Consider the following 15,217-nt stretch of genomic DNA (forward strand, 5'->3'; position numbering starts at 1 on the left):
TTAAGCTATACTATTGGGGGTTGAATTGTGTCCCCCAAAATACATGTTAAAGTCCTAACCCTTAGTATCTGTGAAAGCGACCTTATTTGGAAATAGGGTCTTTGCAGATGCAATTAAGATGTAAGCTGTATTGCAGTTAAGATACTGGATTAGGGTGGGCCTTATAAGAGACAGAGAGGAGAACACATGTGAAGGCAGACTCAGAGGAGAACAGCATGTAATGATGGACGCAGAGACTGAAGTGACACATGTAAGCCCAGGACGCCAAGGATTGCCGGCAACGACCAAAAGATAGGAGAGGAGGATGAAACAGATTATTCCTCAGAGCCTCCAGTAGAAACCACCCTACCAACTCCTTGATTCTTGCCTCTAAAGAGCTCTAGTGGCGCAGTGGTTAAAGCACTCTGCCACGTACCACAAAAGGTCGGCAGTTTGAACCAACCAGCGGCTCCACAGGAGAAAAGATCTGGTGATCGGCTCCTGTAAAGATTACAGCCTTGGAAACCCTATGGGGCGGTTCTACTCTGTCCTACACGGTCCCTATGAGTCGGAATCAGCGAGATGACACACAGCAACAGGAGCCTCCAAAACTAGGAGAGAAGAAATGTCTGTTTTAAGCCACCCTGTTTGTGGTAATCTGTTATGGCAGCCCTAGGAAATTAATACCCTGACTGAGTATATCAGGGTCTCAAGTGTCATTCACAGTCTAAAGAAGATGGTCTATGTGGCATCTGTATTTCTCTGCCTTGCCATCTTTATCACAGCCCCTCTTCCTGTCTGCTTTAGACACCCAGTTCATTTTGGTATTTTTTTAGAAAGTATTTTCTTCTTGAATTCAACTCTGCCGAATATAAATGCATCCTCCTGGTAACAGGCTAATCTTTAATGCACAATCAAGAACAAGAGGAGACAGGCCAGCATGTCGTATTAATCATAATTCCAGTGAGGGCGGAGCTAGAATGGAAGAGAACTCCAAGACACCAAGCTCTTCACCAGTTAAATGTGCTGTTTTCAATCCTTCCTCTTTTAACCATTACTCTCTTGCTTTTAACCCAATTAAAACTACAGTTCAGATACTTATTTGTTGGCTAAAATTTTAAACTGTATACTAAGACACAAAACATTGTCTATGTAGACGTCTTTATTAAGGGGACTGTGGATATAGTAGAACTGTCTACCCAACTGGACAAAAGTCCAGGCGAGATGTAAGCAATCCACCTTCTCCAAGAGTAACTGTACCATTCGCATACCCTCCTCAGTAACAGCATACCCCTCTGAGACAAAGACCGCTTCGAGTATTAAATGCACGTACACAATGGACTGTAATACATAGTTATCCAAAGCTTTCTATTTGCATACCAATCAAGCAATTGGTGTTTTCAAGTCTTCTGCTGAATGCGCTTTTAGGAGCTGACCTCACCGTGGTCTGAGCGAGCAAGTATAGAGTCATGGGGGAATGCAGACACAGGAGACTGTTTAACGGCGTGCCTGTTCACAGGACAAAAACCCCAGCCAAGGAGGCCTGACCAGACTTGAACTGAATCCCAGGAGCCGAACACACTGAGGGACAACTTGGATTTCACTCTCTAAGGCAGCTGTGGCTGACAACTGCTGGGGCTGGAAGGTATCAACTAATCTCCCCGGGGTAACAAGTACTGGAGAAAGGATTTTCTATAACAGGGATAGTCTTCTTTAAGACATTTCCAAACACTGAATGTCAAGCAAACAAACTGATTCCATGAGAAACAAAATTTTTAAATCTTACCTCTTCTACTCTTCATTCTTCTATTAAAACTCGTTGCTGTCAAGTCAATTCCAATTCCTGGCGACCCCATGCATTACAGAGCAGAATTGCTCCATAGGGTTTTCTGGCTGTCATCTTTACAGAAGCAGACTGCCAGGCCTTTTTTCCACAGTGCCACTGGGGGGGGGGGGTGCCAAACTGCCAACCTTTAGGTTAGCAGCCAAGTGCAAACCACTTGTGCCACCCAGGGACCTTCTTATGCTAAAGAGTTTTGTTTTTTAAATAACAGGATTTCTCTTTCACACATAACACGAGGTTGTTGTTAGGTGCTGTCAAGTCAGTTCTCACTCATAGTGACCCTACGTACAACAGAACAAAACACTACCCAGTCCTGTGCCCTTCTGTACCTATCAGAAATCCACTAAGGAAAAAAGTGAGGAAAAAACTCGTGTGGTTACTAATAATAGGAACTGCATCTGAGAAAGGGCACTGACTCTGGTCTCCCAGCAAACTGGGGACCTCAGGCCCTTGCCCAGCGCTAATTTTGCTGGAGGCCTGGGCAAAGGCCCTTAACTCCTCCCGACAATGGGATGTGGAATAGGAGGGAGACAGGGAAGACACACAGATCTCCAATGTTTCAACTAACACCCTGCTCCTCTCCGCCACGGCCTATCAGTGGCTGCTGGATGCCAAGATCACCGACTAGCTGCACTGAGGTGGCCGAGGTTACTAGGGTCTAGACAAAGGTGGGTGTTTTCAAGCAAAGCAGATCCAAGAGGTTGAGTATGGATGCCCGCACACCGCTAGAGAAGTCCATGTGGGCAGTTACCATGGAGATGGAGTGTTGAGATGCCGAAGAAGCAAGAGTCACCACTGCCCGCAGAGGGCCTGGCTGGAGGCTGGGACCCACGACAGGCAGGGAGGGATACTGAAACCTCAACAGAGGCACCTACAACAGAATGCTTGGAGTTGATAACATGTGCACTAGAATGGTTAAATTACCAGGAAGTACCTCCCTAATGAAGGAGCCCTAGTGGTACAGTGGTTAGGCGCTTGGCTGCTAACCAAAAGGTCAGCGGTTCAAATCCCCCAGCCGCCTTGTGGGAGAATGATGTGGTGGTCTGCTTCTGCAAAGATTTATAGCCTTGGAAACCCTATGGGGTAGTTCTACCCCGTCCTATAGGGTCACTGTGAGTCAGAACCAACTCGACGGCAATGAGTTTGGTTTGGTTTTTGGTTTCAATGTAAAATGCCCTTAATAGGTAAGGAACTACACAGATTTACCTTATCAGACAGATCATAAACTTTGTTTTTATTAAAATAGCTCCCCCCAGACTCTTGCTTTATTAGAAGCAAAAGGAAATAAAATTTGCCTTAAAGATCAGATAAGACAGAGACTGGAGACACGAAACAAAGTTCCACAGCGCTTCAGGGAAGAAAAAGAATCTCAACCCAGTGATAATGTTAGCCCTAGCCCCCAGGACACTTGTCACTGTCGTGAGCACGATGCACCTTCTAGAAATACAGAACTCTATCGGGGGCGAGACTTTTCACACCTATTTTCATTTTTACTTCCTCAGTCCTTGCTTGCTTATTTTAAGAACTGGCCCAATTTGTATGGCCATATGGACTATCCATCCCCACTATCCTTAATGTATTTCCAGAGACTTCTAATGAGGATCCTGAGCTGAGAAAATTCAAAACTAGTGTTTCTTTTACCCAACTTGAGTCTCTTCTACCCTTCTTTCTCCAAGAAATCAGAAACACAAAAGAGAAACAGAAAGGAGAAAATAGCAGTATAATTTAAGAAGCTGACCCCAAAGTAAACTCTGTATTCTTCCATTATTCTCCATGAGGCTTGCTTCACTTGCTTTCAGCAACTTCTTCGAAGAGGCTTACTCTGCAGCTCACTTGTTAAGTCTGCTCTGAACACTCTAGACGGGCTTTTCCATTAGCGACTCTATCCAACTGGTTCCATTCATGAGCTTCGTGGTGGCGATTACATACTCAGTCCCTCCATCTTCCAGCTGGGAGAGAAACCGCAGAGCGGCGATCTCTGCATAGGTCACGCCCCCGAGGAAAAAGATCAGAGTGACTCGGTTTTCTCCTGGTTGACCTGAAACGTCGACATTTCAGAATTCAACATCACTTATTGTTGGTTTTCTTCCCACCTCCTAAAAAATCTTTTCATTCATAACAACGACAACAACAAAAAGAAGCGTCTTGGGGCAGACATCATTTCACTGGAAACTCTGGGACACTGATTTCGATTTCACTGTTTTTTCTAACTACTGAAATCCTCAACTCAGAGGCTGAAAGCTGCTACTCCTGGGGGAATGATATGATTCCAGTGCTCACAATATACACAGGCAAGTAACAAGAGGTATCGTGGACTCTGACTCCTAAGAGCTTTACAAATGTATTTTACAAGCAACTGCATAAGACATGCAAAGCACCCTTATCTGCAGATCCTGGACTCAGACTCACGTTTCTTCTGCAGTCCAGTGGGCAATGGCTGCCGCTCCTCAAAGTGGGGTCCTGGGAGAATGCGGAGTACCTCCTCGATGCTCCGCCAGCCGGGCCGGGAGAGCAGCTGGGCTAGCCGCACGCTGAGAGGGGCGTAGCCACTGTACACATATGATATGTCCGTGGGATTCTGTTACATAACAAAAGGACGAAAGCCTGGAGATACAGAGACGCAGAGCCACCTCACCGTGGCCTTTTGGGTACTCCAAAATCATTTGATTCGCCTTTGAAAGGTAGAAACACAAACAGACCCTTCATGTCCTCCTCCAATCCACCCCAGATAGGCTCAATTCTTAATAGCCAATAAAAGCCACTCAAAGTATCTCTAGGTTCTGAAGATGAAATATTGTTACCTGATTTGGTAAAAACTATCACATATTTAAAAAAAAAATTGCAGTTGAGTTGATTCCAACTCATGGTTGACTCCATGTGTGTCAGAGTACAACTGTGCTCCACAGGGTTTTCAGTGACTAATTTTTCAGAAACAGATCTTCCAAGGTGCCTCTGGATAGACTTGAACTCCCAACCTTTAGGTTAGCAGCTGAGTGCATTAACTGTTTACAGCACCCAGGGTCTATCAGATATTAGTCGGAGAATAAACTAGCGGAAACTTCTCGGAGGGTAACTGGGCATTCTCTAGCTGAGTAACACTGTGCATAACCTCTGAACCCAGGAATTCTACTTTTAGGCATTTATCCTAAGAGAGACGCTTGGGGGATGGGGACACAGACCAAAGGCACAAACATAGTAACTGCAACATTGTATGTAACAGCAAAAGACTGGAAACAATCTGAATTTCTTTGAATAGGAATCTGTTACATCATAAAATAAGTACAAAAAAATAAAGTAAGTACATCCTCAAAATAGACCACTATGAAGCAATTAAAAAGACTGTGGTATCACAGAAGGATCCTGGAGATGCAGTATTAAGTGGTGGGGACAGGAAGGTCAGACAGAAGATGGAAGTAGTGAGGAGAGCTGTACTATTATGTACATCATACAACAGAGAAATTAAGTCCTGGTGACCTACTTCCGGAACTCAGCCAATGGAAACCCTGCGGAGCACAACGGTGTGATCCGCAACCCATCAGGGGGATGGCGCAGGACCAGGCAGTGTTTAGCCTGCTGTACGTGGGGTCACTGGAAGCCGGGGGCTAACTCGATGGCAGCTAACAACAACATCTTGCCATGGGGAAAAATAATCCATTCTTGCTACTGAAGGGGATGTTTTATAGTTATTTGCTTTGGTTGCAAGAGAAAGCCTAATAAAGTCCCCTATGAAATACTAGAAAAATAAAAATAAAAATAACTTCAGAAAGATTAGAATAGACAATAAATGTAAAGCTACGTGTGCCCTACTATGGAGACCAGTGGTATACAATACGCACCATTTGGTATAAAAAGGGGAGGGGGAAGTATACCCACATACTTTCAAACATTTGTATATACAGAGAATCTTTCTGGGAGGAGAGAAGACAAACTGGTCACAGGGGTTGCCTCTGGGAGGAAACTGGGGTAAGACGTGGAAGGAAACATACTTGACTTTTTACCACGTGTGCGGGACAGCCCTGCCCGCCCCCCCAGGCACTCTCCCCCTTCTCCACAGTGCTCTGTGCCCAGGGGGTGGACCTGTGGGCTCTATACCATCACGCTCCTGTGCCTCGGTTTGGGTTTGGCCAATGGAAGGCCCCAGAGGGAAACTCGAGGGTAGGCAGCAGTGTGAGGGCCAGGTTTCTATTGCCCTGGCTTCCTCTGTGACGTCGATGTAGGCTAGCTGTGTCCCTCAACTAAAGGCCCCTCGTCCCTCGTCTAAACAAACGGCCTCTCACACAGCTCTCCAGTTAGGCTCCACAACAGGCCTCTTGCCCTTCAGGTGGTAAGGACTCCTCCTGTACTAACTCTTCTTGGCTCCCCACCCCTGCCCACATCTTCACTGAACTCTCCTCAGACTATGCAGTCTGAGGGCGCCCTCTGCTTCCTGCTGCCACAACACATGAAGACATCGCTTTTCCAAAAACATGAGAAATTACCTGTAGAAAGTAAGGCCCAGTGTGCAGAGGACAACTGCTCCATAGGGGTTTTAAGGCTGTGACCTTTTGGAAGCAGACTGCCAGCTCTGTCTTCCGAGGCGCCTCTGGTTCAAAATGCCAAGCTTTTAGCTAACAGTCCAGCACTTAACCATTTGCGCTACCCATGGTCTGGCCCGATGTTGTCGGTATTGTGTGCTGTGAGGTCGATTCCGACTCATAGCAACCCTACAGGACACAGGGTTTTCTAGGCTGAAATCTTTCTGGAGAGGAATGGTTGGTGGGTTTGAACTACCAACCTTTCGGTTAGCAACCAAGTGCTTGATCACTGAGCCACTGGGGCTCCATTATGTTGTCATATAAAACCATTAATCAGTAATTAAACCAAGCTGAAGGGCTGGTGAGCGTCTTACTTGTTCGTTAACATCGTCCATCCAGAGCCGTAACGTTTTCCGAATGGTGGGGTAGTTGTTTCTGCCCCCTGCCTGTGGTCTCAGCAGTCCAGCCTTCTCTAGGCTGTACAAGGTCAGTATGTGTTCATAGCCGTAGGTCTACAAGATAATGGTCTTGATGTCAGTTCAGGAAGAGGGTTTCTGCTATTTTCTATAAAGAGCACTCCCAACAAATCCATTTGGTGTGTTCTCCAGGGCACGTTGCCAAAGGCAATGGCTGTGACGGGCGCAGGGGACAGGAAGAGGGACGAAACTTGTCCAAAACCTGCTTGCCCATTACAATTAATCCAGCTCAGTGATTCAACGAGATTTCAAAATTTCCTTTAAAATCAGAATTTATGGAACCAACCTAAGTGAACATCAAGTAAATTATCCTGTTGCCATCAAGTCAATTCCAACTCACAGCGACCCTATAGGACAAAGCAGAACTGCCCCATGGGGTTTCCAAGGAGCGGCTGGTGGATTTGAACTGGCAACCTTTTGGTTAGCAGCCGAGCTCTTAACAATGCTCCACCAGGGCTCCAAGTAAATTATAGTATAATCATATATGGGATATAATTAGTTATAAAAAAAAGAATGAGGCAGATTTATGCATCCTGATAAGAAAGATCTTCTGGATATAGTCTTAAGGACAAAATAAAAGTAATTATAGAATATAGTAGAGTTTTATTTCTGTTAAGTAAAAAAAGATATGATATATAATAAAAATAACCAATATTTACATATATAGTACTTTCTGTGTACGAGATACCGTTCTAAGCACTTTACACACATTAACTCAGTAATTCTTACTATAACCCCTGAGATGGGCTACGCTATTATTTCCATTTTACAGAGATGTTTCAATTATGTGCCCAAGGTCACACAGCTAGTGAGTAGAGGGGCTGGGACTTAGATGTAAGCAGTCTCTAAGTCTGTGTAGGTAAACACTCTCTGTATAGAGATATAAGGGGAGGAGGCTGGCAGGAAGCAAACCAAACTGCTGACCGTGGCCACACCTGGGAAGGGCAACGGGGTTCCGAGTGAGCGTGCAGACAGTGCCCACATTTTGCTCCGTGGACTTCCGCATGATTTCACTCTTATATGATGAGAATGCAGGTGTTATTTGTGTAATTTTTTAAAAAAAAATACCAAAAAAAAGTTTAATGAGCACTTAATTTCGACAATAATGTACTTAACTGTGACCAGTAATAGCAAATAAACACTGCATGAGACATTTTTAAACAAGGAAGAATTTAAAAAATAGTGGTGGGCTTTTCCTTATTATAAAATGTTGTTGTGTGCTGTTGAGTTGGACTCACAACGACCCCATGTGATGAAGCAGAACTGCCCTATAGGTTTTCTTAGGCTGTAATCTTTATGGAAGCAGATCGCCAGGTTTTTTCTCCCATGGAGCCGCTGGTGGGTCTGAACCATGGACCTTGTGGCTAGCAGCCAAGTGCTTAACCACTGTGCCACCAGGCCTCCTCTATTATAAAGTCACACAGGCTTAATTTAAGTAAGCTTGCTAAGAAACTGTCATGAGAAACTTGAAAAAGTTCTCTTCTTCCATGGCCTAGCATCTGGCTAAGGGCTAATCCCAAATTACATAGGTTTTAGCCCGGGGTCTACCACTCACTAGCAGGGTGATCTTGGGCACAATATAACGACTCTGCCTCCATTTTTTCATCCATAAAATGCAGATCATGTAAGTACCTAACTCACAGGATAGTTGTGAGGATGAAATAAATGGAATACTCCTACAGCCCTTTCCATCAGGGCCTGAGACAGAGTGAAAGCTCAATAAATGTTAGCTGTTGTTAGTATTACACAGATTGGGAGGCACAGTCAACAAGGATAGTTCCGAGAACAATTGCTCCAGGTGTTAACAAACTAAAACGACACTGGTAACAATATATTATAACAGGAGCTTTGTGAAGTACTTTTAAAAAAGAAGTCCTCCATAGCACCACTTTTCACAATAGCCAAAAGACAGAAACAACCTAAATGTCCATCAACCTATCACTGGATAAACAAAATGCAGTATATCCATAGAATGGAATACTGCTCCGCCATGAGGACAAATGAAGTCGTGGTACGTGGATGACCGCGGAAAATATTATGCTGCGTGAAAGAGGGCAGACATCAAAGGACACGCCTCGTATGACCCCACTTATAGAAATAGCCAGAAGAGGCAATGCACAGAGACCAAAGTTCATTAGCGGTTACCTGGGGTGGGTGGGTGGAGGGGTATAAAAAAAAAAAAAGGATGTTTCCTCATTGGCAAATTAGTAGTTTGAAAACATACTGACCTGGAGAATTTCTCTTCTGTAATAGTCCAAAACTTTTTGTTTGAGTCCACTGTTACACACGGACTGGAGGCAAATGAGTCTTAACACCTTGATCAAGGGATGCTTTTGGGCAATACAATCCTCAACGTAACTGTTGACCTAGAAACAAAGAATATACATATACTAAGAATCTGGTTTGGGGACTGAAGGGCAACACCTCATAATTACTGTTCTTTTTCAAAGTCAAATGAAAAAGGCCACATGTGGGAAAACGGCTCATTCTTTTTTCATTTTCTGAGCCCTGGTGGTGCAACGGTTAAGTGCTCAGCTGCTAACCGAAAGGTGGGTGGATCGAAACCACCCAGTGGTCCTGCAGGAGAAAGACCTAGTGATCTGCTCCTATGAAGATTACAGCCCAGAAAACCCTGTAGGGCGGTTCTACTCAGTCACACGGGGTCGCTATGAATCACATCTATCAACTTCATGGCACACAATGACAACAACCCCTCCCCTAGCAGGGAGCTCCTTCAGCCCTATCCCCAAGCCTCCACACCTCCACACAAACACACCAGAAATTCAGCCAGGTCACAGGAGCACACAGCCAGCGAGGCAAGCCAAACAACTGTCTCGACACGTGTCTCTACGGGAAACCTCCGAATGGCTCCCAAACGTTTAGGGCTTCAGTGACCCAGTGGATTCCAATAATCTCAGCAATTTCTCCGACAAAGTAACAGGACTTTTTTCCAGCACTTGGGAATTTTCATAAATTTAATGATTGCAAATGTATTAATAGAGTTTAAAGGGGTTATATGACAAATCCAACAAGCAAATATCTCAATTTATCTATTCTAGTCTTTAATGATCTTTGATTTCAGGGCTGGCTCTCATTTCTCTGTGTTATCACAGGAAGGGCCTTGCAGAGAGTTATATTAAATACTTGTTACTTGATAAAAATCTCTATTTTCACATTTGTTCTGAGAAATATTTAGGCAGGGCGTGCGAATCAGAGCAACTGCTATGGGTTATGATCTCACGCTAGCTAAATGAGCATCATTTGTTAGAACAGCGCTACCATCTACGTACCTTATCAGTGTCTATTCCAGACATAAACTCTTGCTCCACAGTTAACTTATCAAAGAAGTCTTCGGAGGCTACAAAATAAACAGCAAATTTGCAACTTAGACATTAAATAAATGTGATTTACCTGAGAGCTGCGCTTATTTATATGCATTTATACACAAGGATGTGATTAAGAAACAAAACATGCAAAAAAGCAAGCAAAAGCTCAAACCATCACCTGTAAAAGAACCTTCCAGAAAACATGAAAACCCTATAAGCCTTGAACTCCTGAACTACATTTAGATATGGTCGATGACTGCACCCCTTTGTGGTACTTTACAGATCTCAGAAATTGGCAGAATGAGCCTCGGTATCAGTGCAAGCTAATTTTCCAAGAGCATTTCATTTTTGTCATCAGATTCAATCTAGTTTCAATTAATTTCTCTTTCTATTCACATGAAACCAAAGGACTAACTTCCCAACACTGTGTTTTATCGAAGATTTAAAGTATACTTCATAAAACAGGGCGCTGAACAATCTCCCACTCAGCTTTTACAGTCTTGTGTTTTAAGGAACGAACTGGCATCCAGTTTAATATACACCTTCTGAGCTCTTTCAAAATATTCAACAAATGCTCTCTATAACAATTCTGCAAAAAGTTTTCAAGGGGAAAAATATCCCCAAACAACCCAGAAACATCACATTGCTCCCCAGGTGGTTTAAACGGTTAACATGCCGGCTGTTAAGGTTGCAGGTTCAAGTCCACCCACAGGCGCCTCAGAAGAAAGATATGGTGATCTACTTCAGAAAAATCAGCTACTGAAAACCATACGGGGCAGAGTTCTACTCTGACACACATGGGGCCGTCATGAGTCAGAGTCAACACGACAGCAACTGGCTTTAACAATTATAAAAAAAAGCTAGAATAAGTAAACTAACCACACTGTATGATGGTGCTAGACTTGTGGATGGATTTTCTTCTCTTCTGTATATTCCAAATATTTTGTCATACGGGTAAATTATTTTAATAATGAAAAAATTGAGTTAATGAAAAGTGGAACGTTTTAAACTATTAACATACATGCACTTCATTACCACTGAGAATGATGTACATTACTAAGACAAGACAGGCTCTCCCAGGGGACGTCACGGTGCCAGTGCACCAGCTGTTGGACACTGGATGTCTAAACCCAGAAGAAACCAACCACTCTGGAGAAGACTCACTGGTCACATCTTTGATTAACTCTGCGATGGAGGTGTGGTTTGCGAGGGAGCCTCTTGCCGCCTGCATGTGGGGAAGCTGGGAAACGAACTGCTTAATCTCGCCGACTGTTTTCGCGTTGTGCCTCTCCTGAAATGGGCAACACAGCAGAACCATCAACTAGGGAAGACATTTTATTTCAAAGAGTCCTATTATTTGTATTGTTCAGAGGATGTGCACACTTCATGTATGTTAAGGTCCAAATGAAAGGAAAACTAATAAATCAAGCCAAACCCAGTTCTTACATTACAGAAAAAAAGTCTAAGTAAGTATACCCCTGAAAGTAGAGCACGTGGTGCTGGTTTACTGCACTGCATTTCAGAGAGGAAAGCCTGAGGTCAGCCTTCCTAGCCACCAGCTCATACCTTGTGACCAGTATCTTGTGGCCATCTGAGCATTTGTGGGGGACCAACCAAAACCAAAACAGTTGCAGTCCAGTAGCTTCGGACTCACGGCGACCCTATAGGACAGAGTAGAACTGCCCCGTAGGGTTTCCAAGGCTGTAATCTTTATGGAAGCAGACTGCACATCTTTTTCCTGCGGAGCAGCTGGTGGGTTTGAACCGCTGACCTTTTGGTTAGCAGCCAAGCACTTAACCCCTGCGCCACCAGGGCTCCTTTTGTGAAGAACAGTAGTAGGTAAATAAAGAAAAATTCTCAAAAAAAAAAAAAAAACTAAAAAAAAATACTGTAAGAGGGGATCACAGAATACCAGAAAGTTTCTATCCTCTGTAACACAAAAAAATCCATTCTTCCTGCAGAATCTAAAGTGTTAAGTGCTGTCCATAAACAAAGTAAACCTCGCTTTGAGATAAGAAACCATTTTTTTCATACTGCAAAATTTGATGAGTTAAGCCAAAAGTGACTTCAGAAATAGGCAACATTAATTAATGAATATGATTCCTAAGAAAGGTAAAATCGTGAAGTACATACTCAGTGGAAAGTGAGTGTTCAAAACCTCCCTCCGTTTGTTTTCTAAAGATGAAATATGCATCGTTTACCACTGCACTGAATTCTCGCGTTTCAGAAATGAGCTCCCCCAGGAATACACTCCATGAGTGGGCACGAGGAGGCAGGAAGGTGATAATGAAGGCACCAATGTAAACGCTGCCCTGCTGGGATTTCAAGCTCATTATTACCCACCACAGCAGCAGGGGTCCCAGCCACGGTCGTGTTGTCTAAACTTGAGGCTTTCATCCCGAACCACAAGGTCTGCTATAGAGGACAGCTTATTTATAGCACAGCTGGCTTCCTCTTTGGTGAGGCAGGAGATAGTTTAAAAGAAAGCAAAACAAAAATTCATGACAAAAGCTTGTAAACCGCAAATACTTTAAAAAAAAAAAAGAAAAAAGGGAGAGGGGAACTTAACACAACACCGTTTTTTCACCGGTCTGGGAAAAGTTTGAAAAGAAAAACTTGGGGCCTCCAATAATTGAATTTGCAATACTTAGGACGAGAAAAGCGGCTCTGGTGGTGCAATGGTTAAGTGCTCGACTGCCAACAGAAACATCGGTAGTTCAAACCCACTAGCCACTCCGCAGGAGAAAAGAGCTGATGATCTGCTGCAAAAAAGATTTCAGCCTAGAAAACCCTATGGGGCAGTCCTACTCTGTCCTACTGGGCTGTTAGGAGTCAGAATCGACTTGACAGTCCACCACAACAGGATGACAAAGGCCCCTGGGTGATGCAAAGGGTTTGTGCTCAGCTACTAACCTAAAGGTTGGCATTTTGAACCCACGGAAGAAAGGCCTGGAGATCTGCTTCCATAAAGGTCCCAGCACGGAAAAGCCTATGGAGCTCAGTTCTACTCTGACACACTTGAAGTCGCCATAAATTGGTGCGGATGCAACAGCAGCTGGCTTGGTTTGTAAGATGGGAAAGGGGCGGCCACAATGAAGGCTCACCGCCTGCCTGTATGCTGTGGGGCTCTGACTCTTCTCCTCGCCAGGTGGGCAGTCCTGCCTGTGACGACCACCCCGTGTCTCACCTCAAAGGCCGCCGAGATGACCTTTGCTTTCTTGCTCAGCACGGAGCCCACCGCGTTGAAGTTTTTATCCCGGATCTCGGCGTAGAGTTCCTCTGCAGAATTCAGCTGGAGCTTCTTGGCTTCAGTGGGAAGATCCTTACCGCTGTCGCCCTGCTTCTTGGGTGCAAATTTCTCTGGAGGTAATTTCACGTAACCTGAACGACAGTGGGAGGGAAAAAAGTTCCTGTGTGTGATTAATGGGAGAACCAGTCAAGCAAGGGCCCAGACACAAAGCAGAATCATCCAACGCAGGAGAGAAGCTCAGATGGGTTAGAAACAACAAAAAACAGTGTACAGCACCGAGCTTTTGATTTTTCCAGGGTCCAAGTACAGAACACAGTGCTTGTTTAATATAAATATCATTGTTCTAATTTTCTTATGTAGGAAGAAAGGCCTGGCGATCTACTTCTAGAAACTCAGCCAGTAACAACCCTATGGATCACAAGGGTCAGATCTGCAACTGATTACGGGGATGGCGCAGGGCCAGGCAGCATTTAATTCTGCTGTGCACGAGGTCGCTGTGAGCTGCAGGTCAGCTCGACCGCAGCTAACAACAACAACAGAAACTATTTTCTCATCAGGCGCTAAACAGATCACTATAGCAATGTCCCGCTCCTGAACTCATTCAGGAACCGGGTCACTTTTCCAGCCAAAGAACTACAAGGGTTTCCCCATTGCCTTCTAGTGATTTTCAAACTGTCGCCATGTCCCATTCGTGGATCATGAAATCAACTTGGTGGGTTTCAACCCACACTAAAAATAAAACAAAACAACAGCAAAAATAGAATGGAAAATACCAAAGTACATCACATGAAGCCTGGGTGGGTGTTGTTTTTTTAATACAATTTTTGTTTTCACAAAAGAAAAAAATAGATAAATTGGATTCATCAAAATTAAAAACTTGTGTGTTTCAAAGGACACTATCAAGAAAGTGAAAAAACTAACTAGATAGCAAACAACAATTATCTCAGGTGAAGGGAAGGACAGCACACACTACAGGGCAAGTCAGCACAACTGGACTAAACCAAAGCTAAGAAGTTTCCTGAATACAATCAAACACTTTGAGAGACAGAGTAGCAGGGATGGGGGGGTCTGGGGACCATGCTTTCAGGGGACATCTAGGTCAACTGGGATAACAAAGCTTACTAAGAAAATGTTCTGCATCCAACTTTGGTGAGTAGCATCTGGGGTCTTAAAAGCTTGCAAGCAGCCATCTAAGATGCATCAATTGGTCCCAACTCACCAGGAGTAAAGGAGAGTGAACAACAAAGTCACAAGGAAAGTATTAGCCCAAGAGACAGAAAGGGCCACATTAATGAGAGACTGTATCAGCCTGAGACCAGAAGAACTACATGGTGCCCAGCTACCACCAATGACCGCCCTGACAGGGAACACAACAGAGAGTCCCTGATGGAACATGAGAAAAGTGGGGTGCAATACTCAAATTCTACTAAAAAGACCAGACTTAATGGGCTAAGACTGGAGGATCCCCAGAAAGCATGGCCCCCAGACTCTATCAACCCAGAACTAAAACCATTCCCAAGGCCAACTCTTCATACAAAGATTGTACTGGACTATGGGACATAAAATGATACTCGTGAAGAGTGTGCTTCTTAGTTCAAGCAGATACATCAGACTAAATGAGTAGCTCCTGTCTGGAGGTGAGATGAAAAGGCAGAGAGGGTCAGGAGCTGGCTGAATGGACATGAGAAATCAGGGGTAGAAGGGAGGAGTATGCTGTCACAGTAGAGAGAGAGAAATTAGGGTCACATAACAATGTATGTATAAATTTTTGTATGAGAGACTAACTTGAATTGTAAACTTTCACTTAAAGTAAAACAATAAAAAAAAAA

The 15,217-nt window shown here is 44.1% G+C and overlaps 1 protein-coding gene across 2 annotated transcripts in view; it reads right to left on the reverse strand.

Moving 5' to 3' along the window:
* Positions 1 to 3,037: 3,037 nt before the first annotated feature.
* Positions 3,038 to 15,217, reverse strand: part of VPS33A (VPS33A core subunit of CORVET and HOPS complexes) — a 26,375-nt gene continuing 14,195 nt past the window's right edge. For both annotated transcript variants that reach the window (XM_023739194.1, XM_004384966.2), the window contains 7 exons: positions 13,326 to 13,519; positions 11,303 to 11,429; positions 10,103 to 10,170; positions 9,041 to 9,178; positions 6,711 to 6,848; positions 4,232 to 4,400; positions 3,038 to 3,860 (listed from right to left, as the gene is read on the reverse strand). In XM_023739194.1, coding sequence (XP_023594962.1) covers positions 3,679 to 3,860; positions 4,232 to 4,400; positions 6,711 to 6,848; positions 9,041 to 9,178; positions 10,103 to 10,170; positions 11,303 to 11,429; positions 13,326 to 13,519 — 1,016 coding nt within the window. In that variant the 3' untranslated portion in view covers positions 3,038 to 3,678. The remainder of the gene's footprint in view (positions 3,861 to 4,231; positions 4,401 to 6,710; positions 6,849 to 9,040; positions 9,179 to 10,102; positions 10,171 to 11,302; positions 11,430 to 13,325; positions 13,520 to 15,217) is intronic.

The sequence above is a fragment of the Trichechus manatus genome, unplaced genomic scaffold, assembly GCF_000243295.1.
Source record: "Trichechus manatus latirostris isolate Lorelei unplaced genomic scaffold, TriManLat1.0 scaffold00131, whole genome shotgun sequence".
Taxonomy (NCBI): Eukaryota; Metazoa; Chordata; class Mammalia; order Sirenia; family Trichechidae; genus Trichechus; species Trichechus manatus.